This window comes from Mus pahari, chromosome 2, assembly GCF_900095145.1.
Source record: "Mus pahari chromosome 2, PAHARI_EIJ_v1.1, whole genome shotgun sequence".
Lineage (NCBI taxonomy): Eukaryota > Metazoa > Chordata > Mammalia > Rodentia > Muridae > Mus > Mus pahari.
Window position 1 is genome coordinate 130,931,557 of NC_034591.1, and position 19,425 is coordinate 130,950,981.

General features: G+C 42.1%; 1 protein-coding gene across 1 annotated transcript in view; it reads left to right on the forward strand.

Annotated features, from left to right (window-relative positions):
• The window catches only part of Syn2 (synapsin II), a 146,184-nt gene that overhangs the window by 80,808 nt on the left and 45,951 nt on the right, over positions 1 to 19,425 (forward strand). Inside the window, exons 2-3 of the mRNA XM_021189358.1 lie at positions 17,506 to 17,563; positions 18,701 to 18,792. Of these exons, the coding sequence (XP_021045017.1) occupies positions 17,506 to 17,563; positions 18,701 to 18,792 (150 nt within the window). The remainder of the gene's footprint in view (positions 1 to 17,505; positions 17,564 to 18,700; positions 18,793 to 19,425) is intronic.

Here is a 19,425-nt window from a genome sequence, read left to right on the forward strand (position 1 = left end):
ATAGGGGACATTCAGGATAGCATTTGAAATGTAAGTGAAGAAAATATCTAATAAAATAATTAAAAACACATAGAGAGAAATGGCAAGATTAGCTTGGAATTGTGTCTTGTGCAAGAAATATAAACAGTGTGTTTTAATGGTATACTTCTTGTATAAAAATCTGAAAAGAAAATAAAGAGAAATAGTAAGACTGATAAAGCCAGGGAGTGGACAGACAAGTCCATGTTCTGTCATTCTTTAAATATTTTTGAGCACTTAAAACTTATTTGATTTTGATAAGTAATTGGCTTAAGTTTGAAGGAAACTGTATACATGGTTGAAAATTATGTACTAATTAGTTAACTTTCACCACCCTCCCCCCCCCCCGCCACCTTAAGACAAGCTATACAATGATCTCATAAACTTAAACATCTTCTGCTGAGTCTGGTTACAATTCAAGACTTCAGAAAATAAACAGACTTGCATTTCTCCAAAGTACTATTTCCCTAGGTGATAATTTGCTCAGAGGGAGTTGTACTGAATAAGAACTCAGGTTTATCCAACTTCCAATACTTAATGCCTTATTCAGGTTTGTCCTAACCACAGAAGAGAGTTTCATTAAGTTTCAATTATGGGAGACTTCAGGCTTAGACTGAAGATCCTTAACTCTGGAGGAATGTTTGAGAAAAGAAAAATAGCCTAAAAAGAACATAGCCTAAAGAAGTGAAGTCTCAAAGAACCTGTTTGCTGTTCCCAAATGGTGGGTGTGGATAAGAGCAAGGATGAGTCATCTTATTATGCAGTAGGTCCAGAATCAAACAGCAAGTTTCATGATGGGAAATTTCAGCTCAGTCTGAAAGTGAAAGAGAAAACAACCCTTAGTCCCATAAGTCCCATTCATGGCTCTTTCTTTTAATATTGTACTAAAGTAGATTTGATGACATGGTTCTAAGTTTCCTACAGGGGAACATTGGAGGAAAGTCATTGAGGCCTTCAAGTGAAGTTGGCCACATGTGAGGTTGATGATACAAAGAACAAACTTACTTTTAATGTCATGTATGGTTTAGGAAAACTTTAAAGGAACAGAATCCAGAACCTAGAGAATAAATAATATCCTCAAAGATATCTCCCTTCATGAGAATACTGTCAAGACTTCTACTTCTCCATCACCAAAATTTGCTTCATAGGTCTAGTCTGCAGAAGCAAGTCTCTTGGTCATTGGTAAACTAAGAATCAAAGAGCTGGCTCCATCCTGCCAGTCAGCCTTGTGCCACTGATGCTTTGTTACTTCTCTGCCACATGTATATCCTGCATGCGACCATAACCACACCTGCTTATCAGGGCCTTGAGAAGTATATGTTCATATTGCAGCACTTAGTCAATAGTACTGGATGCCTTTCAGTATCACATACTGAACTCAACATGATGCATACTGTTTAATTCCTGTACTGTCAGCTCCTCAAATCTGAGAAAGTCCCCTCACCAATGAAGAAAACTGCCACTCAGATGAAGTTTTAAGACATAGCCCTCAGGACTTAGCATTTTTCTGTGTTCTCTACACACAAACAAAATCATATGTGTATAATGTCTGAGACATTACATGTTCTATAATAAAAATTATTTGAAGTATCTATCAAGGGTGCAGCAATTATTACAACTAGCTTTTTTTAAAAAAAAAGATTTATTTATTTTATGTATGTAAGTACTCTGTCACTCTCTTCAGACATATCAGAAGAGGGCATCCTATTACAGATAGTTGTGAGCACCATGTAGTTGCTGGGAATTGAACTTGGGACCTCTGGAAGAGCAGTCAGTGCCATCTCTCCACTGAGCCATCTGTCAAGATTTTAATAAAATATATTAGCTTTTAATAAAATATGTGTATATTTATAGTCTTATTCATTTAAGTATATAGCAGTGTTAGGTGTATTCATTTTGTTGTATAGCTGATCTCCTCAGAACTATTTTCTTTTTGGAAAATTGAATCTGTGTATCTATTAAGCAGCAGTTCCCCAGTGAACATAAGGAGTTTGAGATATTTATCTGAATAAGATTGATAAAATAAAGACAAATTTGAAGTATCTATACATTTGTGTATTGTGACATGCTGCTGGAATCCTAGGTCTCAAGAGGCAGCGGTAGAAGCATCACAAATTTCTAGGCTGAGTGCCAGTCCATTTGGTGGCACACACTTAAAATCTCAGACCATCAGAGGCCAAGGTAGAAGGATTGGAGGTTAGAGATCAGCCTCGGATACAAAGTGAGACCCTGCCTTAAAAAAATAAAGGAAAGAAAGAAAAGATTTATCCGACAACAAATGCCAGTGAGGATGTGGTAAGGGTTAAGAAGGATAGGGAGAAATTCTCTGTACAGTCAAGGAGTAATATGAATTAGTCCAGCTGCTGTGAAGATCAATAGCTGGGTTCTTCAGAACAACCTAACATAGAACTACTATATGATCCAGCTGTATCATTCCTGAGGATGCTTGAAGGAATCTAAGTCACATAATAGAGATATCTACATATTTAGGTTGCTGGCTGTCTTAAGTTAGGGTTTCTATTGCTGTGAACAGACACAGTGAGTTTATAAGCAACTCTTGTAAAGAAAAGTATTTAATTGGTACTAGCTTATATATAGTTCAGAGGTTTAGTCCAGTATCATTATGGTGGGAAGCATGGTGACACATAGACAGACATGGTGCTGGAGAGGTAGCTGAGAGTTTTACATCCAGATCAGCAGGAAGAGAGAGAAAAACTGGGCCTGGCTTGAATACTTGAAACCCCAAAGTCCACCCCCAGTGACACACTTCTTCCAACAAGGCCACACCTAATAGTGACACTCCCTGAGCTTAAGGGGGGGCATTTCATTCAAAACACAGTGGCAGTATTATTAATCAGATCAACCTAGACATTCATCAGTGGATAAAGAAAATGTGGTATATATACACAATGGGGTTTTATTCGACCATAAAGAAGAACATGAGTGTGTAATTTGCAGGAAAATAGATGGAACAAAAATTCCTATTGGACAAGATAAGCCAGACTTAGAAAAACAAATATTCTATGTTCTCTCATACACCATATGTGTGTGGATAGATAGATAGATAGATAGATAGATAGATAGATAGATAGACCATTGAGAAAAGGAAGGGGGGTCTAGTATGAGCTGAGAATGGACACATGGGACAGTAATTGATGGGGAAGATATGATCGAAGTATATTATATGCATGCATGAAAATGTTATAGTGAGCCCACCACTTTGTTCAATGAATGTACACTAATGAAAACTTAAAGTTTGGGATGTTTTTTCTTTTGTAAGTCACTGTGAGAAAAAAAAGAGAATTAACAGTTATAAAAGTTGAGTCAGAAGGGGATCAGATTGTACCTAAAGGAGTTGGCTGTCTCTACTAACATGCATAAGTAAGCATTTTAAAGCAATGGGCTCTTTTAGAAGTCATGCTTACTTGGAAATGTGTGTTCAAATATTAATGGGCATTGTTATGATCAATTATTTAAAATATCCAATAAATGGAAAACTAACATAAATATCTTAGAAAATGAATATCTTAGAAAATTACTCGTAAGTTCTGAGACTTCCTAGCGGATGTCTTTTAAAAGTTCCATTTATTGATATTATTGATGAATTTGTTTGCTTACTTATTTGAGACACAGTTTCACTACATAGACCAGGCTAACCTTGAACCAAAAGAGTTTGCTCAGAGATGGTGAATGCACTAGGCCTGGCTAAAGGTTTGGTTTTGGTTTTGGTTTTTTAAGTAACGCCGTGTGTTGGCATCATTGTGAAGTAAGTAAGTTCGGGAGTAGTGCGCCTTCCTCATCAGTTCTTACATGAAAATCAAGTAAGGCAGATAAAGTGCTTAACTCAGAAACCAATGCTAAATATGTAACAACACACTATTTGTTATTGACTTTATTGTAAAGATATTCTAGTGCCTGTGCTCTGGTTAAGTATTCCACTGTACTCTGCTAACATCATTTCCTTTTTATTCCTTATGTTACAACTAGGTGAGACCTTTCCCTTACCCGGTGCCTGGCAGACAGTTGAGCCTTTAATAGGTGCCCAATCTAGTAGATTTTTTTTGAAAGAATAAATGAATGAGAATTATCATATTTAAAGAGTGTATAGAATGTTTCACTTAACAGTACTAAACAATCCTCTTCAAATAAATATGTTCGAAGACTAAAAGGGACTATGTCTTCAGGATTGGGTTCGTTCTTAAAACTACTCTTCAGGGCTTGTTGAGTGTGAGGATTATTTCGGATCATTAGCAGTGGCTAGAAGTAAAGACACATTGACAAGAGAGCCAGAACAGAACCTGGCATGAACTTCCCATTATACCAACATTCCCACAAGATTCCCATGGTGTGATCTTGTCCACTTTTCTCCTCTAAGCTTCCGTTTCTCCGCCCATGACGATGAGAAGAGGGCACCTAAAGATGGTCTCCCTTTCCTGTTGCTATACACAAGTGCATCTGGGGCACTATGGCACGTGCCAGCATCAGTTGTGAGGACTGCATCTCCCCCCCGAAGCGATGCCGGCTGGAAAATTGTGGAATGGAATGTGCCACCTGGGCTGGGATTTGGAAATCCAAAGCAGTATTGCCTTGAGATATGAAAATGTTTCTGCTGAGCTATGCTAGCGAGTGGGCTGACAGTGCCAGCCACCACAGCTTACACTTGGCCTGAGAAAGGAGGCTCAAGCCTCCTCTGCTAATGAGAGTAGAGCACGGCGGGGGGGGGGGGTGTGGTGTGTGTGTGAGAGCACCCTGAGACTTTGTATTTGCTCTGTGAATCATGGCCTGGTGATTCAGCAGCCTAAGAAGCAGCACACCCATGAAGCAACGGAAAGCCAGCGTCACTGCTCTGCGATGCGAGGCCTTTCCCTGTCCTTGTTTCACAAGTGGTCTGAACAGTAATCAGGATCCTCTGTTCAACTCTAGTGTCTTGTTCGGGGGAGAATTACCTTCTCACTGTAAAGAGGGGTGGGAAGGGACATGGTCAGCCTCTGTTAGGGTTAGGGATAGGGATTTAACACAGGGCGAGATGAGCAGCAACCTGCCTTGTTGATGCTGTGTTGTTGTTGTTGTTGTTGTTGTTTTAGAGTCATGTCTTTTCCACTGTCTTCAGATTTGTGATTTTCTGGCCTCTGCCTCCTGAGCGCTGGGATGACAGGTATGTGCTATTAGACTAGGGTCTATTGTTAGATCTTGAAGTAGTCAAACATTTCCTTTCTGTGAGCCTGTTCCTCATAAATTATAAGTAAAAAGCCCCTAGGCAGAATTTTCTCTTAGAAAGCTGAGAGGAGATGGTGTTCTTGTTATAATGAGGATAAAATATACAAGCCTTTCATTAGCTGCTGTGTTGATTTATACCTGAAATCGTACATTAAGGGCTAGGGATGTACCTCGTGGTAGAGTGCTAGCCCAGCACACACAAGGCCCTAAGTTTGTTCCAAAGAAGCAACTAGCCCTGTCCCCATCTTCTAAAAAACAAAGAAACAAACAGGCAAACTAAAAGCAATTAAGTTAGAATTCAGCCCTGTCATATGTTAGAGTAAGTGTTCATTGTAAATGTTTATTTTTTACATTTGTTTGAGCTGGGCATAAGGTAAATAAAGCAATTCCCCCAATAGCAAAGTTCTTGCTATAATGTTCTTTATCTCTGTCTTTCTGTCTCTGTCTCTGTGTCTCTGTCTCATACACACACACACACACACACAGTGGGAAACAGAATTGGCTCACATGCATATGGAGATTAAAAAGGTCTCAGATTTGCAGTTGGCAATCTGGAGACACTGGTGAGCCAGCAGAAGTTTCACCCCGTGTTTAGAAGCAACTTGGTGACAGTCTAACAGACACACACACACACACACACACACACACACACAGAGAGAGAGAGAGAGAGAGAGAGAGAGAGAGAAAGTTAGAAGACAATATGTTTTACTTAGTCTACTGATTCAAATGCTAATCTGATTTAAAACCACTTTCACATGTTAAGAAATACTGTTTTAACAAATAACCGGGCACCTAGTACCCTACTCAAGTTGACACATGAAATTATCTGTCATAGGTGTGAGTCACATAAAGTAGAAGGGAGTGAGGGTGAGCTGTTGAACAATAGGACTTGTAAGTTCTTTGGGAAACACATACCCTCCTCATGAGGTTCATGATACAGTGGGAAGGAGGAGATATGTAGCCTGTCTTTATACTTCGTGGGTTCTTCTTTTTCACACCCTTTATCCCCAGCCCCCAGTTTCACCACTATCACCAGATGGGAGAGAAAGAAGGATAGTGGGGGCGGGGAGACATCCATAAATCTAGTTTCTTTCCTACTGTTTCTATTTGAGCATGACTACTAACAACTGAGACCATCAACCAACAACCACATCTCTTAGGGCTCTAGCATTTATATACCCTTTGAAAAGTTCCCAAAATTTCTATTGTAACACAGTCACAGAAACTATTTGCAGCTGGCAAAATCACACTTCTGCTAGAGCACAAGGCAAATTATGGTTCATTGCTGTGGGCAGACTGAAGCAGCCCCATATCCCCACACCTGGGATTAAAATGAAATCACATCCTTATAATATTTCTGTATTTTTAAAGAAACCAAAATTCCAAAGTCGTCACTACAGAGATAAATATGTGGAAATTTAGCTAGTGGCACTAGTTCATGTCTGCTTAAAATGACAAGTGGATGGGTTTCACATTAGGCTTTATTTAAATAAAAAATTATTTTATGTGTATGGGTGTTTAGTCTGCCTATACGTCTGTGCACCATGAGAGTGCAGTGTCAGAAGAGGTCAGAAAAGGTGTTGGGTCCTCTGGAACTGGATTTACAGATGGTTGTGAGCTGCCATTAGGTGCAGGGGAACTAAGACCAGCCTTAGTCACCAGGCCATATCTCCAGGTCCTCATATTAGGGTTTTAAATAATAAAAAAGAGAAACTACTGTAGGAAGAAGAGAGAGGAACCTTAAAGGATGGTGACAGGGTGACTTTGCAGAGGACGGGGCAGAATGGTGGCAACTGGATAGGTGAATAACTGGATGGTAGGCAGGGGCCGATATGTGTGCTTATGCAGGGTTTTCATGGGGCCAGCGGTGACTGGAAAGCCTCCTTCGCTGCTTTCCAAGAAGCGTGTCCTGCACGAGCACCTGAAGAAAAGGGTGCCTTCTCCTAGTTCCCACAGCCAGACATGAGTGTGAAATAGAGTGGTAGTGTCACGGTAGAGGGTAGTTCTTGGTGTCTACATTGCTGTTGAAAGGAAAGAAATGTGACCTACAGTGGCAGTGACTGTTGGTGTGTTCTGTAACCCTCCATGGGAAGCAAACCTGGAGTTTCTCAATGTCAGGGGCCCTGTTTATCTTACATTAAATACATCCCTATCTTCTGAAAATTACTGGCTTAATTGTATAAGCCAGTCATGGAAAGAGAATCTGTCCCATGACTCCAAAGCATTCTGTTCTGTAGCTCCACTATAATTACAAACAAATGCATCCAATCTTCCCATCATGTGTTCTCCTGAGTTACAGAGTGTTTTTTTCCCCTAATTTTGATAATCTTGTTATCTTGTAAGGCCGCATCATTTAATTATTCCCCAAAATAGATATCTTCAGAAAATCTGCTCAGGAAAACTGTTTTTTTCCCAACTGAAGTCACAACTGAGTGCTTACTAGGAAATTCATTATTTTCAGAGCTTTGGGATGATGTTTTCCTTAGGGGGGTCTCATCTGCTAGCTCAGGCTTGAAACCCTCCTGAAGATCACTTGAAGGAATTTAATAAATTCAGGAAAAAAAGGTCTAAGTGTAAGTCCTCGGTTGCTTTTAAGCTCAGGACTCTGTCAGGTCGAGCCTGGTTGCCCTCTCTGGTATTAATATCCATATGTTTATCTGAAGCCAATTCAATAACTTTGTAAACATTTCCTGAGTGTCTGTTTTATGCCAAGCAGTAGAACAGCCAATGGATATACAAAAATGTGTATCTCACAGCCTGTCAGACAGAGATGCCCAGCCTCTAAACATGATCGTCAAAAGAACCTTTGATTTTGTTAACTTGTGACACCCACAACTAATAATTTTAAGCAAGCCAGTTAATTCATTTCAGACTCATTTCCCCATATAATCAGTAACATCTGGGTGGCTTTGCCATAGGAGGCTCTAAATATCATAGGGATGCGTTTAGGTTAGGGTGAGTGACATCTAGCCATCCAGTCTTTCTCCTTCCCCCATGCTCATGCCTTCAGTTTGAAGAAGGATCACTACTGTAGTTTCCTAAAACCATAGCTATTTGCATTGGGTTCTGTTTTTCTCTTCATTTCTACCTTCGTAGTGTTGTTGGTATAGAATACGAGACATAGTACACTGTATCACTAAATACCACAGCTTGGGATGACAGAGTGGGACAGTGAGAAGCCTTCTGTACTGGCTTCCCAATACCCTCGCTGTTGATAACACTAGTTTTTCATTTTTCTCTCAGTCTTTTTGTTATTGCTAGGACATCTCAGAATTGTCTTGAGGGAATAATTTTCTGCCATTAGGGCTACTTTACTAGGTTGTAGTTGAACAATGGTTATTAATATTCTGAGACTTTTCCCCCCAAATGTGTTTTCTTACACTTAGTCACATTAAAACTCCTCTGCCACTTTTCTGCCCACATGCACATCTTTGTTCAGTTTACCCCTAATCAGCTTGGCATTTTAATCCCTGAGAATGCTGAATGCCATCTGCAAACTTGGCAGTTTCCCCATGCACTCTCTTCCAAATCGTTTATATGAATGTTGACTAAGCTGTCAGTCCACTTGCTCTATCTAAACAGTGCCATTCTTGCCGTGTTTGATCCAATGACTCACAGAATGAATGATACAAAACCAGCCCCCAAACATTGCATTTACCCAGGCCTGTGCCAGTGTCTTCCTGTTCTTAATTTCTTATTCTTAAATCAAATGTCCACAACAGGCACATTCCCATATACTGAAAGAAATTCATTCTATCCAAATCCAATTTGAGTTAATAATCTCTCCACTGACATAAAGCCCAGCCTGACTATCTTATGGTTTACTTGTGGTCTCTGTTCCAGGACATTTGCAGTGGAGTTCTGTGTCCCTTTCTTTCATTAAGTCCTGGTTTTTAGGGCCAATGTCGTATCCCAGGTAGTCCCTCAAGTTCCCAGGCATCAGACAAGTGACTGAGTTGTCAGGTGAGTGCTGGACAGCAACTGGGTGAAACAGCAAGCTCTGAGGTCTGGTGTCACTTGTCACTCGCTCGCTCAGGCTCCCAGATACCCTTACCCCCTGCTTCAGTTCCTCAGATCTTGGCCTCACCTTACTATGTCACCTTACTACTTAAAATCTTGGAGAGTAGTAGTTAGGAAAACTTGAAATAGACCCAGTAAAGATACTAATAAAATTATTCACTTTGTTCATGAGATGACAACCTGGTTGACCTCTGACCTACTCATGGTATGGTCTTATACGTAAAAAGGTTGCCATTATCTTAGAGTAGAAGGTCGTGAAAACGAAGAGAAGATTCCAGGGTCTCGGGACAGAAAAAGCAGAAGGATGATTGCAGGTTCAGATGATGAAAGAGTTTTGAAAATGTACAGGGGGGCATTTACAATTGTGTGGTTAACACGGAAAGTTTAGCTAGATATTATGGTACATTAAAGTCAAATCACCTGTCAGCTAGAGGTTATATTGAAGAATGGGCAGGACAAATGAATTCTGGAATTTTCTTTGAAATATTCAACCAAAGCCAGGTGTGGTGGTTAATCCTGGCACTCAGTAGAGGCAGGAAGATCAAGAGTTCAAGGCCAGCCTGAGCTATCTCAGCCACTGTCTACCAACAAGCAAATAAGCAAACATCCTTAAACCATAGTCCCAGGAACAAATATGTGAAGGCCTGATAAAATAGTGTTGAGTTTTGAGGCTAAAATTTTCTGCAGTAAAAATTAATATATATACAATATATTATATATAATATTTATATTTAATTAGGGGTTGGAGAGATGGCTCAGTAGTTAAGAGTACTTGTTACTCTTGCGGAGCACCCACATCAGGCTGTTCACAACTGCCACATCTTCTGAGGATTCAACTTCCTTTCTGGCTTCCTTCAGTGATGTGTATGCTGTACACACACACAATCTCAGCTGGCCCTTAAGTTTCACATATTCAGCCTGACATATGAGAGTTCATTTCTCTGTTAAGCCAAAGTGAGCTGTACTCCTGCAATACCTGGAGCCTTCCTCAAGCTTTTGGCTCCACATTTCAGTCTGTGTCTTTCTAAGGTTTACCCTCCAGCCTCTGCAGCCTTTCCCTACTCCTCGAATGGAGGAACCGGAACTGCTCTTTCGTTTGAGATTCCATGGTGCCTGTTTGTGCTTCTGTTGCTTATTTCCTGCACCACTTTTGTATGGTTGTTTGTGTTTCCTTGTTAACCCGTGAAAGCAAACTTGTTTATGTGCCTGGAAGGTTGAGAAAGCTTTCTGAGTTATATGAACCTTTTGTTTTTATGTAGTTGTGTTTGTGTGCTTTAAATTCTAAATATTTATAAAGAGAAGACTAAAAAGTGGAAATGTGATTGTTAGTTTTAAATCTTAAGACCTGTAAGGAACCTTTAGCAGTCACCCATTGATGTTGGTCTTCTGTAGATGTTTTTGTCTATCCGACAACTGCTACACCCTACCACTCCCACCTGCACTTACCTCTGGCTACTTAGCAAGTTCTTGCTGAATTTACTGACATGCCACCACACCCCACCCTATGACTGTTGTGTGTGTGTGTTGCAAAGTGTTATTTCTCTAGGGAATGCTCTCTACAGATGTGTGTGTTTTAGAAGAAACAATTAATGTCTCAGTGGGTAAAGGTGCTTGCTATCAAACTCAATGACACAAGTCAGATCCAAGGAGGAAGGACAGAACTGACTTAGCTGGCTGACCGATGACCTACTCATGCAGGCTGTGGACATGTGACCCCCTACCCCAACCCCAGCCTTACAATAAATAAAATTAAACAAAGGAGGAAATATTTAAAAACAACAACAAAATCCCAGGGCTACTCTTTTGTTGTACTAGGGATACAGCCCCAGGACCTTGACCATGTCAGCAAGAAGTGCACCCTTAAGCTCTCAAGGCCCACCCCCAGCCAGGAGGAGTGGGGAGTGGGGAGTGGGGAATGGGGAATAGTGATTGTGGGAGTCATCAAACAGTAAGCTAAAACTGCAAGGCGAAACTCTCCAGTAGGTGGCAGCAGAAACTCACAAACTCAGCAGATCAGGACGACAGACTGGATTTTCCCTCTCTCCTCTCTGCTCTCTCCTCTCTCTCCTCTCTCTCTCTCTCTCTCTCTCTCTCTGTGTGTGTGTGAACAGGAATCCTGTATTTCCAGTTTTTCAAAAGAACAAGTCACTGAGAGGCAGAAACAAGCACTTGGTTGGAGATAGATGTCTAGACAAGTGCAAGGCATCTATTAAATCCTTGGCTATTTCCAAAGCTCTAGGAGATTTTCTATGAGCCTTCTGGAGCCTACTGATGCCTCGTTAGCAGTTCTGTTCAGTTTGAAATTTGGTTCTTGCGCAAATGTCAGTCCTCTGGGGAGGATTTAGATTAGGCTACTTTTTGGCCCTTATAGATAGAGTTTGAAAGCATGTTTTCCTGTGTGCAAGGGTAGGGGCAAAAGAACATGACAGTCTGGCACTGGCACATAAGGAGACATGTAAGCCTTCAGAGACAGATTGGGTCCTTTCTGTTATGACAGTGGCTTCTGGTTTTCTAATATCAGCTGTCCACAAACCAGAACTCCCACTATCTTCAGTGACTAGGCAGTTCCTGATTGTGAGCCCACCAACTGAGAGACGGATGAAGAATTTGGACATTTCAGACATGGTGACTATAATTGTACAAGCCTACATTCAGAACATGCAGTCACACAACAGAACGGAGTAAATATTTTAAATCCGGAAGATTCTGGAAAATCCAGGATTTATACAAGGGATGGTCTGAAGTGATAGTGTGTTTGTGGGGAAGGCATCCAACTATTAGACAACTGCCTTTGAAAGGTGGTATTAGATGATCCTACTTTGAGCCAAGTGTCATGAGCAGACAATGCATATGGTAATAGTCCAGAAGATGAGGAAATCACATTGGTTACATTAATGTAAACAATATCTGCTGTTTTCTAACTGTAATTCACATTTCCATAGAGTTTCGGAACTCCCAAAACACTTCCATCAGATTCCATTTCCTTTTTAAAACTTATTTTTATGAGTATATATTAGTTATGTGTAATAATGGGTTTTGGCATGAAACTTTCACATATGTATATACGTTCTGACCATATTCACACACATCTTTTAACATCTCATCTCTCACTTTCATACCCATAATTCTCTTCATAGCATCTGCATGCCAGATATTATCAAATATGGTAAAATACATAAAGCATTTAATATTTGGTTCTCAGCAAGTCTTTACTGCTAATTATTAAGTTTATTAATTATTAGCTCCCCCACCCACATTTGTTTTGTTTTCTTTTGTTTTGAGATAAAGTCTTAATATGTTGCCCAGGTTAATCTCAAACTTTTGGGCTCAAGCCATCACCCCCCTCCCCTGTCATGCACCACTAAAGATATTCTTTTCCTTGAATAGCGAGAGTTATATCTAGACTCCTCTGCTCGTTTTAGTACTAAGGGGAGATGTTTTATTACCTGGCCCGTTAAGGAAGCTGCAAGCTGTTAAACTCCCATGGATCCCCAGCTGCTAGGCTTATTAAGAAAATGTTACAATGGGGGGAAATTGACAACACAGGCACCACAGATATTTTTAGTTTGTGCTGCAAGGGTGTACATCTTGGGTTCTGTTTAGGATTGAGCACAAGGGTATGAATCTGGATTATTTTATAAGATTGTCAATCAGAAATCCATGCTAAGTGCTTACTCTGTTGCCGTCTTATGGAAGGGATAGTATGAGAAAACCAAGGCAGGTGAAATACATTTCCCAAACTTTCAAACTTTGCTTGGGTGGGAAGCAGTTTGATAATTCTGTAAGAAGCTGTGCCCATTTCTTGCATCAGGAATTCTACAAAAATTATTTCCCATGTCTACATATTAAAATGTAAACCAGGTAGCACTGGTGAGGCAAAGCCAAGACTATGGAGAGCTACTCACCAGTAAACATCCACTAAGCCACCATAGAGAGAGCCTTTCATTCAGCTGTTACAGGGATCCCACTGCTGTGTGCACAAAAGCCTATCACTGAGACACACTCTGGAGAGAAAATTAAGGCCCGAAAAAGTTTTTGTAGCAATATGTCATATGTGTGCTTAGAGCACACAGTCATGTTTACACCCCCACCCTACTGGGAAGGCATGCTGGCTAATGACAATGACAATGGGAATGGAAAAATGGACCATTTACATTTTTATCATTTTATGTAGTTTTGAATATAGATTGAATAATTTAGCAATATAAACAACTTTGTTATTATTTGTTTAAATATAGGATCCTTTCCAAAGGTCACCCAGCCAGGAAAGGGTGCAGCCGAGGCTGCAGAGCATCTGTCCTCTGGATCCTAGCACACTGCTTCCTGCTAGCACCCCCTTAAGTTCAGGAGGTGTTTCTGTCATTTGCTAGTAAGTTGTAGAACTTATTTCATAAAATTATTTCTAGAAAACTAATCAGAATGTCCAGGGGCCAGTTGCTTCAGGAATGTGTTCATCCTCTGGAAGAAGGGTTTGTGCCTTGTCTGTTGCCATCTTGGCTCTTTTATGATAACAATGTGGCTTAGCCAGGAAAAATCAGTGACCCTGAACTAGGAAACACAAACTGAGATTTCCAACAGGACAAATTACCTTAAGGAAAAAGCATTAGGATAGCTTGCGAGGTCGGGGTGGAGGAAAGGCATGAAAACAGTTCCATTAGCCAACTTGGTCAGTGGGCAGGTGCAGGAAGTGGCAGATAAACCCAGCCAAGATCTATAAATATACCCCAGTGTCACTATTCAAAACCCACAAAATAAATGAGCAAGTTAGAAAACTTGGCAGCATGTAGCATCTAGATGCAAACCCTCAGGTCTCAGCTTAACTCACCATGGTTTCTGTGAGTCTGCATGCTGTTGAAGTGTTTGGGGTTTCTGTCCCCCCCCCCCCCCGCAGTCCAGAGGCCAGGAAGCATTCTCTCTCTTAGCTCCTTCACAGAGTTGTGAGAAACTAGTATGTCAAAGAACATCCTTTGAAACTGCTAACCTTCACAGGGAATGAAGGTCTCTGAGGCTAATCTTACAGGAAAGCCATTTGAGACTCGAAGGTAGGAGGAAGCATCAAAAGAGCATCAGTGATAGCAGTGCGGACATACAACCAAAGAAAAGCCATCTTGTTGGCCATTTATTTTAGTCTGGCCTTGCTATAATCATAAGCAAAGACTGACTAAGCCCAGTATCTGCAGAGCAGTGACAGTACCATGCATAGACAGAACTGTCAAGAGAGTGGCATGTGCTACAGGGGCATGCTGGGCAGTGAATGTTGATCAGGGCCCTGGAAGCAAACTGATGTGAAACTTAGGAAGGAATTAGGGCAGAGGTGGGGGTTGGACTTGGTGATCCAGCTCCAGGATGGCCCAGTGCCTCAGAGGAGCAATCTCAGGGTGGCCAGGGACTTGGATACCACAAATGACAACTTCCTAGAACGGCCTGTTCCAGCATCCATAGAGCAAAGGAAATAGCCTGGCCTCATCCTGAGTAAGTTGACAGGAACCAGGGAAGGAAGTATTTGTGGTGGGACAAGTACTTATAGCATCATTAAGTCTCTTCTGAGTAGAAGAAAAAAATGGGAAAAAAATCGGTGCAGCACATGTGGTAAGTCAGTTTCCATGGCGTGGGAGAGCGGGAAGAACATAGCAGCAGAGGAAGATGGTCCTGGGTGGCATGGGGTGCTACACTCAGGGTCCTGTGTGGCTGTGCCACTATCGTGCTAATGACCTTGGAAATGTCATTTTCTTCCTGTGAATTTTGATTTTTTTTTTTTGTTTCAAAGAATTGTCTCCCTGTCTGGCCAGTCATTATGAGGATTAAGTTTTTTTTTTTTTTTTTTTTTTAAAAAAACAAACATTTTTTAAATTAGATAATTTCTTTATTTACATTTCAAATGTTATCCCCTTTCCTGTTTTCCCCTCTGAAAATCCCCTATCCCTCCCCCCTCCCTCTGCTCACCAACCCACCCACTCCTGCTTCCTAGCCCTGGCATACCCCTACACAGGGGCATGGAACCCAAGGACCAAGCGCCTCTCCTCCCATTGATGTCTGACTAAGCCATCCTCTCTTACACATGCAGCTGGAGCCATGGGTCCCTCCATGTTTACTCTGGTTGGTGGTTTAGTCCCTGGGAGCTCTGGGGGTACTGGTTGGTTTATATTGTTGTTCCTCCTATGGGGCTGCAAACCCCTGCAGCTCCTTGGGTCCTTTCTCTAGCTCCTTCATTGGGAACCCTGTGCTCAGTCCAATGGATGGCTGAGTGCATCCACCTCTGTATTTGTCAGGCACTGGCAGAGCCTCTCAGGAGACAGCTATGGATTAAATTTTCTTACAAGCAACTAGCATACAGCTCCTAGAACACAATTCAAAATAAAATATCGGTGTATTCCTTTGTTTTGAGAAGAGATTCAGAAAACCTCCAATGGAACGAGCCAGTTGGGAATGTAGAGAGCAGGGGAAAGCAGGCATGATTTAGCCTACTAGGTGCAGGTACACAGGCCCTTCTCTACAAACAGAGAACAGAGCCCAAATAGAGAAGAAAATCTTACAGAGGGCAGGAAGATTAGAGGCAGGAAGGAGGGAATATAACTGTACAAGAATGTAGTCTACTCATACAGGCCTGATGCCGTTAATGCATAGGATGAAGTTCCTCTCAACCTGACAGATTGGGAAGACACTGGACTGCATCACTCAGCATCACTTGTTTTCCCTAAGTATCTGTGATACAGGCTGAGCTTTTTGCTTGGTCGTCAGCTCTCCTGATAATGTATATGAAGAAATCAAGAATTAATAGCAATCTCTCTCTCTCCTCTCTCTCTCTCTCTCTCTCTCTCTCATATTCTGTTCTGATTCCTTCTTTTAAAGAAAAAAAAGATTCTTCTCTCATACAGTGCATCCCAACCACAGTGTCTCCTCCCCCTCCACAGCTCCCAGCTCTCTGTCACCTCACTTCTCCCCCAGATCTGCTTCCCCTCCATCTCCCACCACCAAAGAGCAGGCCTCCAAGAGACAATAACCAAACACAACAAAACAATAAGGCAAGGCAAAAGTCCTTACCCTGAAGCTGGAGAGGCAACAAACAAGAGGAAAAGTCTAAAGAGCAGGCAAGAGTCAGAGACACACCCACTCCCAGTTAGAAGTCCCACACAAACACCAAGCTAATAACAAAAGCATATACAGAGGACCTGGTACAGACCCATGCAGGCCTGTGTTTGCTTCTTCAGTCCCTGTGGGCCCCCATGAACCCTGCTTAGTTGATTCAGTGGCTCCTGGTGTCCTCCATCCCTTCTGACTCCTATAATTTTTCCTCCCCTCTTCTGAGGAGTTCTTCAAGCTCTAAGGGTAGGGACCCAGTTTAGACTTTCTCCTCAAGTTTGGCTGTGGGTCTCTGCATCTACTCCTATCTACTGCTGGAGGAGGCATCTCTGATGGTGACCAGAAGGGACACTGATCTATGAATATACCAGAATACCATTAGGAATCATTTCATTGATTTTTTTTTTTTAAAAGACACATCTTGTTTGGTTCTACCCTAGGTCTCTGGGATATCCAGTCTCTGGTTTTTGACCATCCAAGCAGTGTTGGACATGTGCTTCCTCTCATGGAGTAGGCCTTAAGTTAAATTAGACATTGGTTGGCCACTTCTACAAGTTCAGTGTCATGATTGCTCCAGAACATCTTGCAGGCAGGACAGATTGTAGGTCAAAGGTTTTGTGGTGCAATTCGTGTTCATGATTCTCTTCCTGTCGCCCACAGAATACCTTCCCGCACCAAAGAGTCTAGAACATAGGGATGAAGGCTCCATGCTTAACCTTTCCGTGTTCAATGAGCTGCATGGATGTTGTCCTCTGCAATGGGACCTCTCTGTCTCTCTCTCTGTCTCTCTGTCTCTGTCTCTCTGTCTCTGTCTCTCTGTCTCTCTCTCTGTCTCTCTCTCTCTCTGTCTCTCTCTGTGTGTGTATGTGTGTGTATGTGTGTGTGTGTGTGTGTGTGTGTGCTGTGTAATATAGGAGATTAGATCATAAAATGACAGGTTGAAAGTGAAAGTGTACTGTGGATTATTTTGCAGATGGGTAAATTGGTGCTTAAAGGAAGCGGCTTGCTTAGGGCATTATGGCAATCAGTAGCCAACCAAGAGCCTGAACCCAAGTCCTCTCACTCTCAGTCTGGGGTCCATCTGCTACAGTCCTCTTATTGAGGAGATTGCATGTGTGAGTTCACACACTTGCACAAAACTAATTCATGTGCCCTTCTCCCTTTCTCTAGGGCCAAGTGCTTTCGGGGCAAAAAAATCCTTGGAGATTATGACATCAAGGTGGAACAGGTAATCAACATGAAGCCTCACATGATCTCCACCATCCCAGAGTGAGCCATCTCTTACTGTCCAGTGTCCCCCGCTGGGCTCTCGAATGTGTATCTCCTGTCGTAGGGCTTTCCATTTATTTCCTTGACTTAACAGTTCGAATGTTGGTTCAGAGGCAAACAGTATGGTTCTCAATGGTCTCTTGCAGTGCAGGGTTCCCAAGATGAGGAAGCTAAGAGGAGTGCCTTCCTAGGCTACTGTCCTTACCCCCATGCTGTTGGTGACAGTGTGATTCTGGATGAACACATGTCTTAGGTTCATTGTCCCCCTACTCTGACCCTAGGGGTACACTTGTTTTTATAGGGAACTTGAAAGGCTGTTCATTTATTTGTTTGTTTACCTTCCTCTGCCTCTTGCTCCACATAATAGAAAATTAGGTTCTTTGTGGGGAGATGTCCTGCTTAAATAACATATTTTCTAAGTAATAACCTAAGTTTTTCCTTCTCTCTGTGTTAGAATTTACAGAATAATAGGATACTTTCCTACCTATTACTACTGTTATTTGCTTATTTTTGCAATATTACCTCACTAAGTGGCCCTGGCTGTTCTGGAACTTGATTTAGACTTACAGAGATCAACCTACCCTCTGCTTCCAGAAAGCACGGATTAAAGGGGTACACCACCATGCCCAGTCTGTATTCCATTCTTAAAACAACTCGTTAGATATTCTGGATTGATTAAAAAATGATGTTGTAGACTGAAGAACCAGAAGCCCAGGCAAGGCAAGTACCTCACCTGACATGCTGTCAGGAACAGGGGAGACAGGCCCAGCAGCCCAACCCAGAACCCAGGACTTCAGAGGCAAGAAAGGAGATGCTTGTCCTGGTCGCCGTCTGTCTCTGTAGAAAAGCGCAGGGGTGCTGAGCCGGGAATGAGAAGACAAAGGGGGAGGTTTTGTTTGTTCAGGAAAGTCATGTAATGCACGCAGTTTTCTCCTTTGATAGATGGGGAGGGTTCTCTCTAGCACCTGACTCAAAGGGTCTCCTTGAGTAGTGGGTGAAATCTAATGGATGTGAAAAACATAGAAACCAAATAGATGCTTCGGCATTGGCTGCTGCGGTGTGCAGGACTGAGACTCTGTGTACTGTTACTCTCCAGGCAGAATTCTCAGAGCTTAACTTGGTGGCCCATGCAGATGGAACCTACGCTGTGGACATGCAGGTACGCCGGAATGGCACAAAGGTTGTCCGGTAAGAGCCTTTCTGTTCTTGGGGTTGCTGTCCCCTGACTTGATGTGGTGGCTTCAAGTCAACTTGAGATAGTTGCACTATATGTTACATGGAAGTGCTAGAGAAGGCAGCTTAGTCCAGCATTAAAGAGAACAACCTTAAGTTTCACAGACGCACTTAGAGGTAACTGGATTATTAGGGCTGTTACCTACCCTCAAGTCAGGGTTGGTTTGTGCTTTTATCTCTCCAAATGGTATCCCTGGAAAACCAGGTCCTGTTGCTTTTTGAAATATTTTAAAGCACTTGACTTTCCTATGTATGCTGATTTGCTTAGATTCATTCAGAGTTGATAGCAAAGTCCTGCACTGAATGCTTGTTCTTTTGATGCTCATCTCTGTATCCTGGCTTTATTCCCAACAACTCATGTGTCTGACAGAAAATCTACTATTGAAGTAGACATTGTAGGTGGAAGAAAATGACCAGGTCCTGAGCACCCCACACCAGGTGCTGGCCTGAGCACCCCACACCAGGTGCTGGCCTGAGCACCTCCACAACAGGTGCTGGCCTGAGCACCCCACACCAGGTGCTGGCCTGAGCACCTCCACACCGGGTGCTGGCCTGAGCACCTCCACACCGGGTGCTGGCCTGAGCACC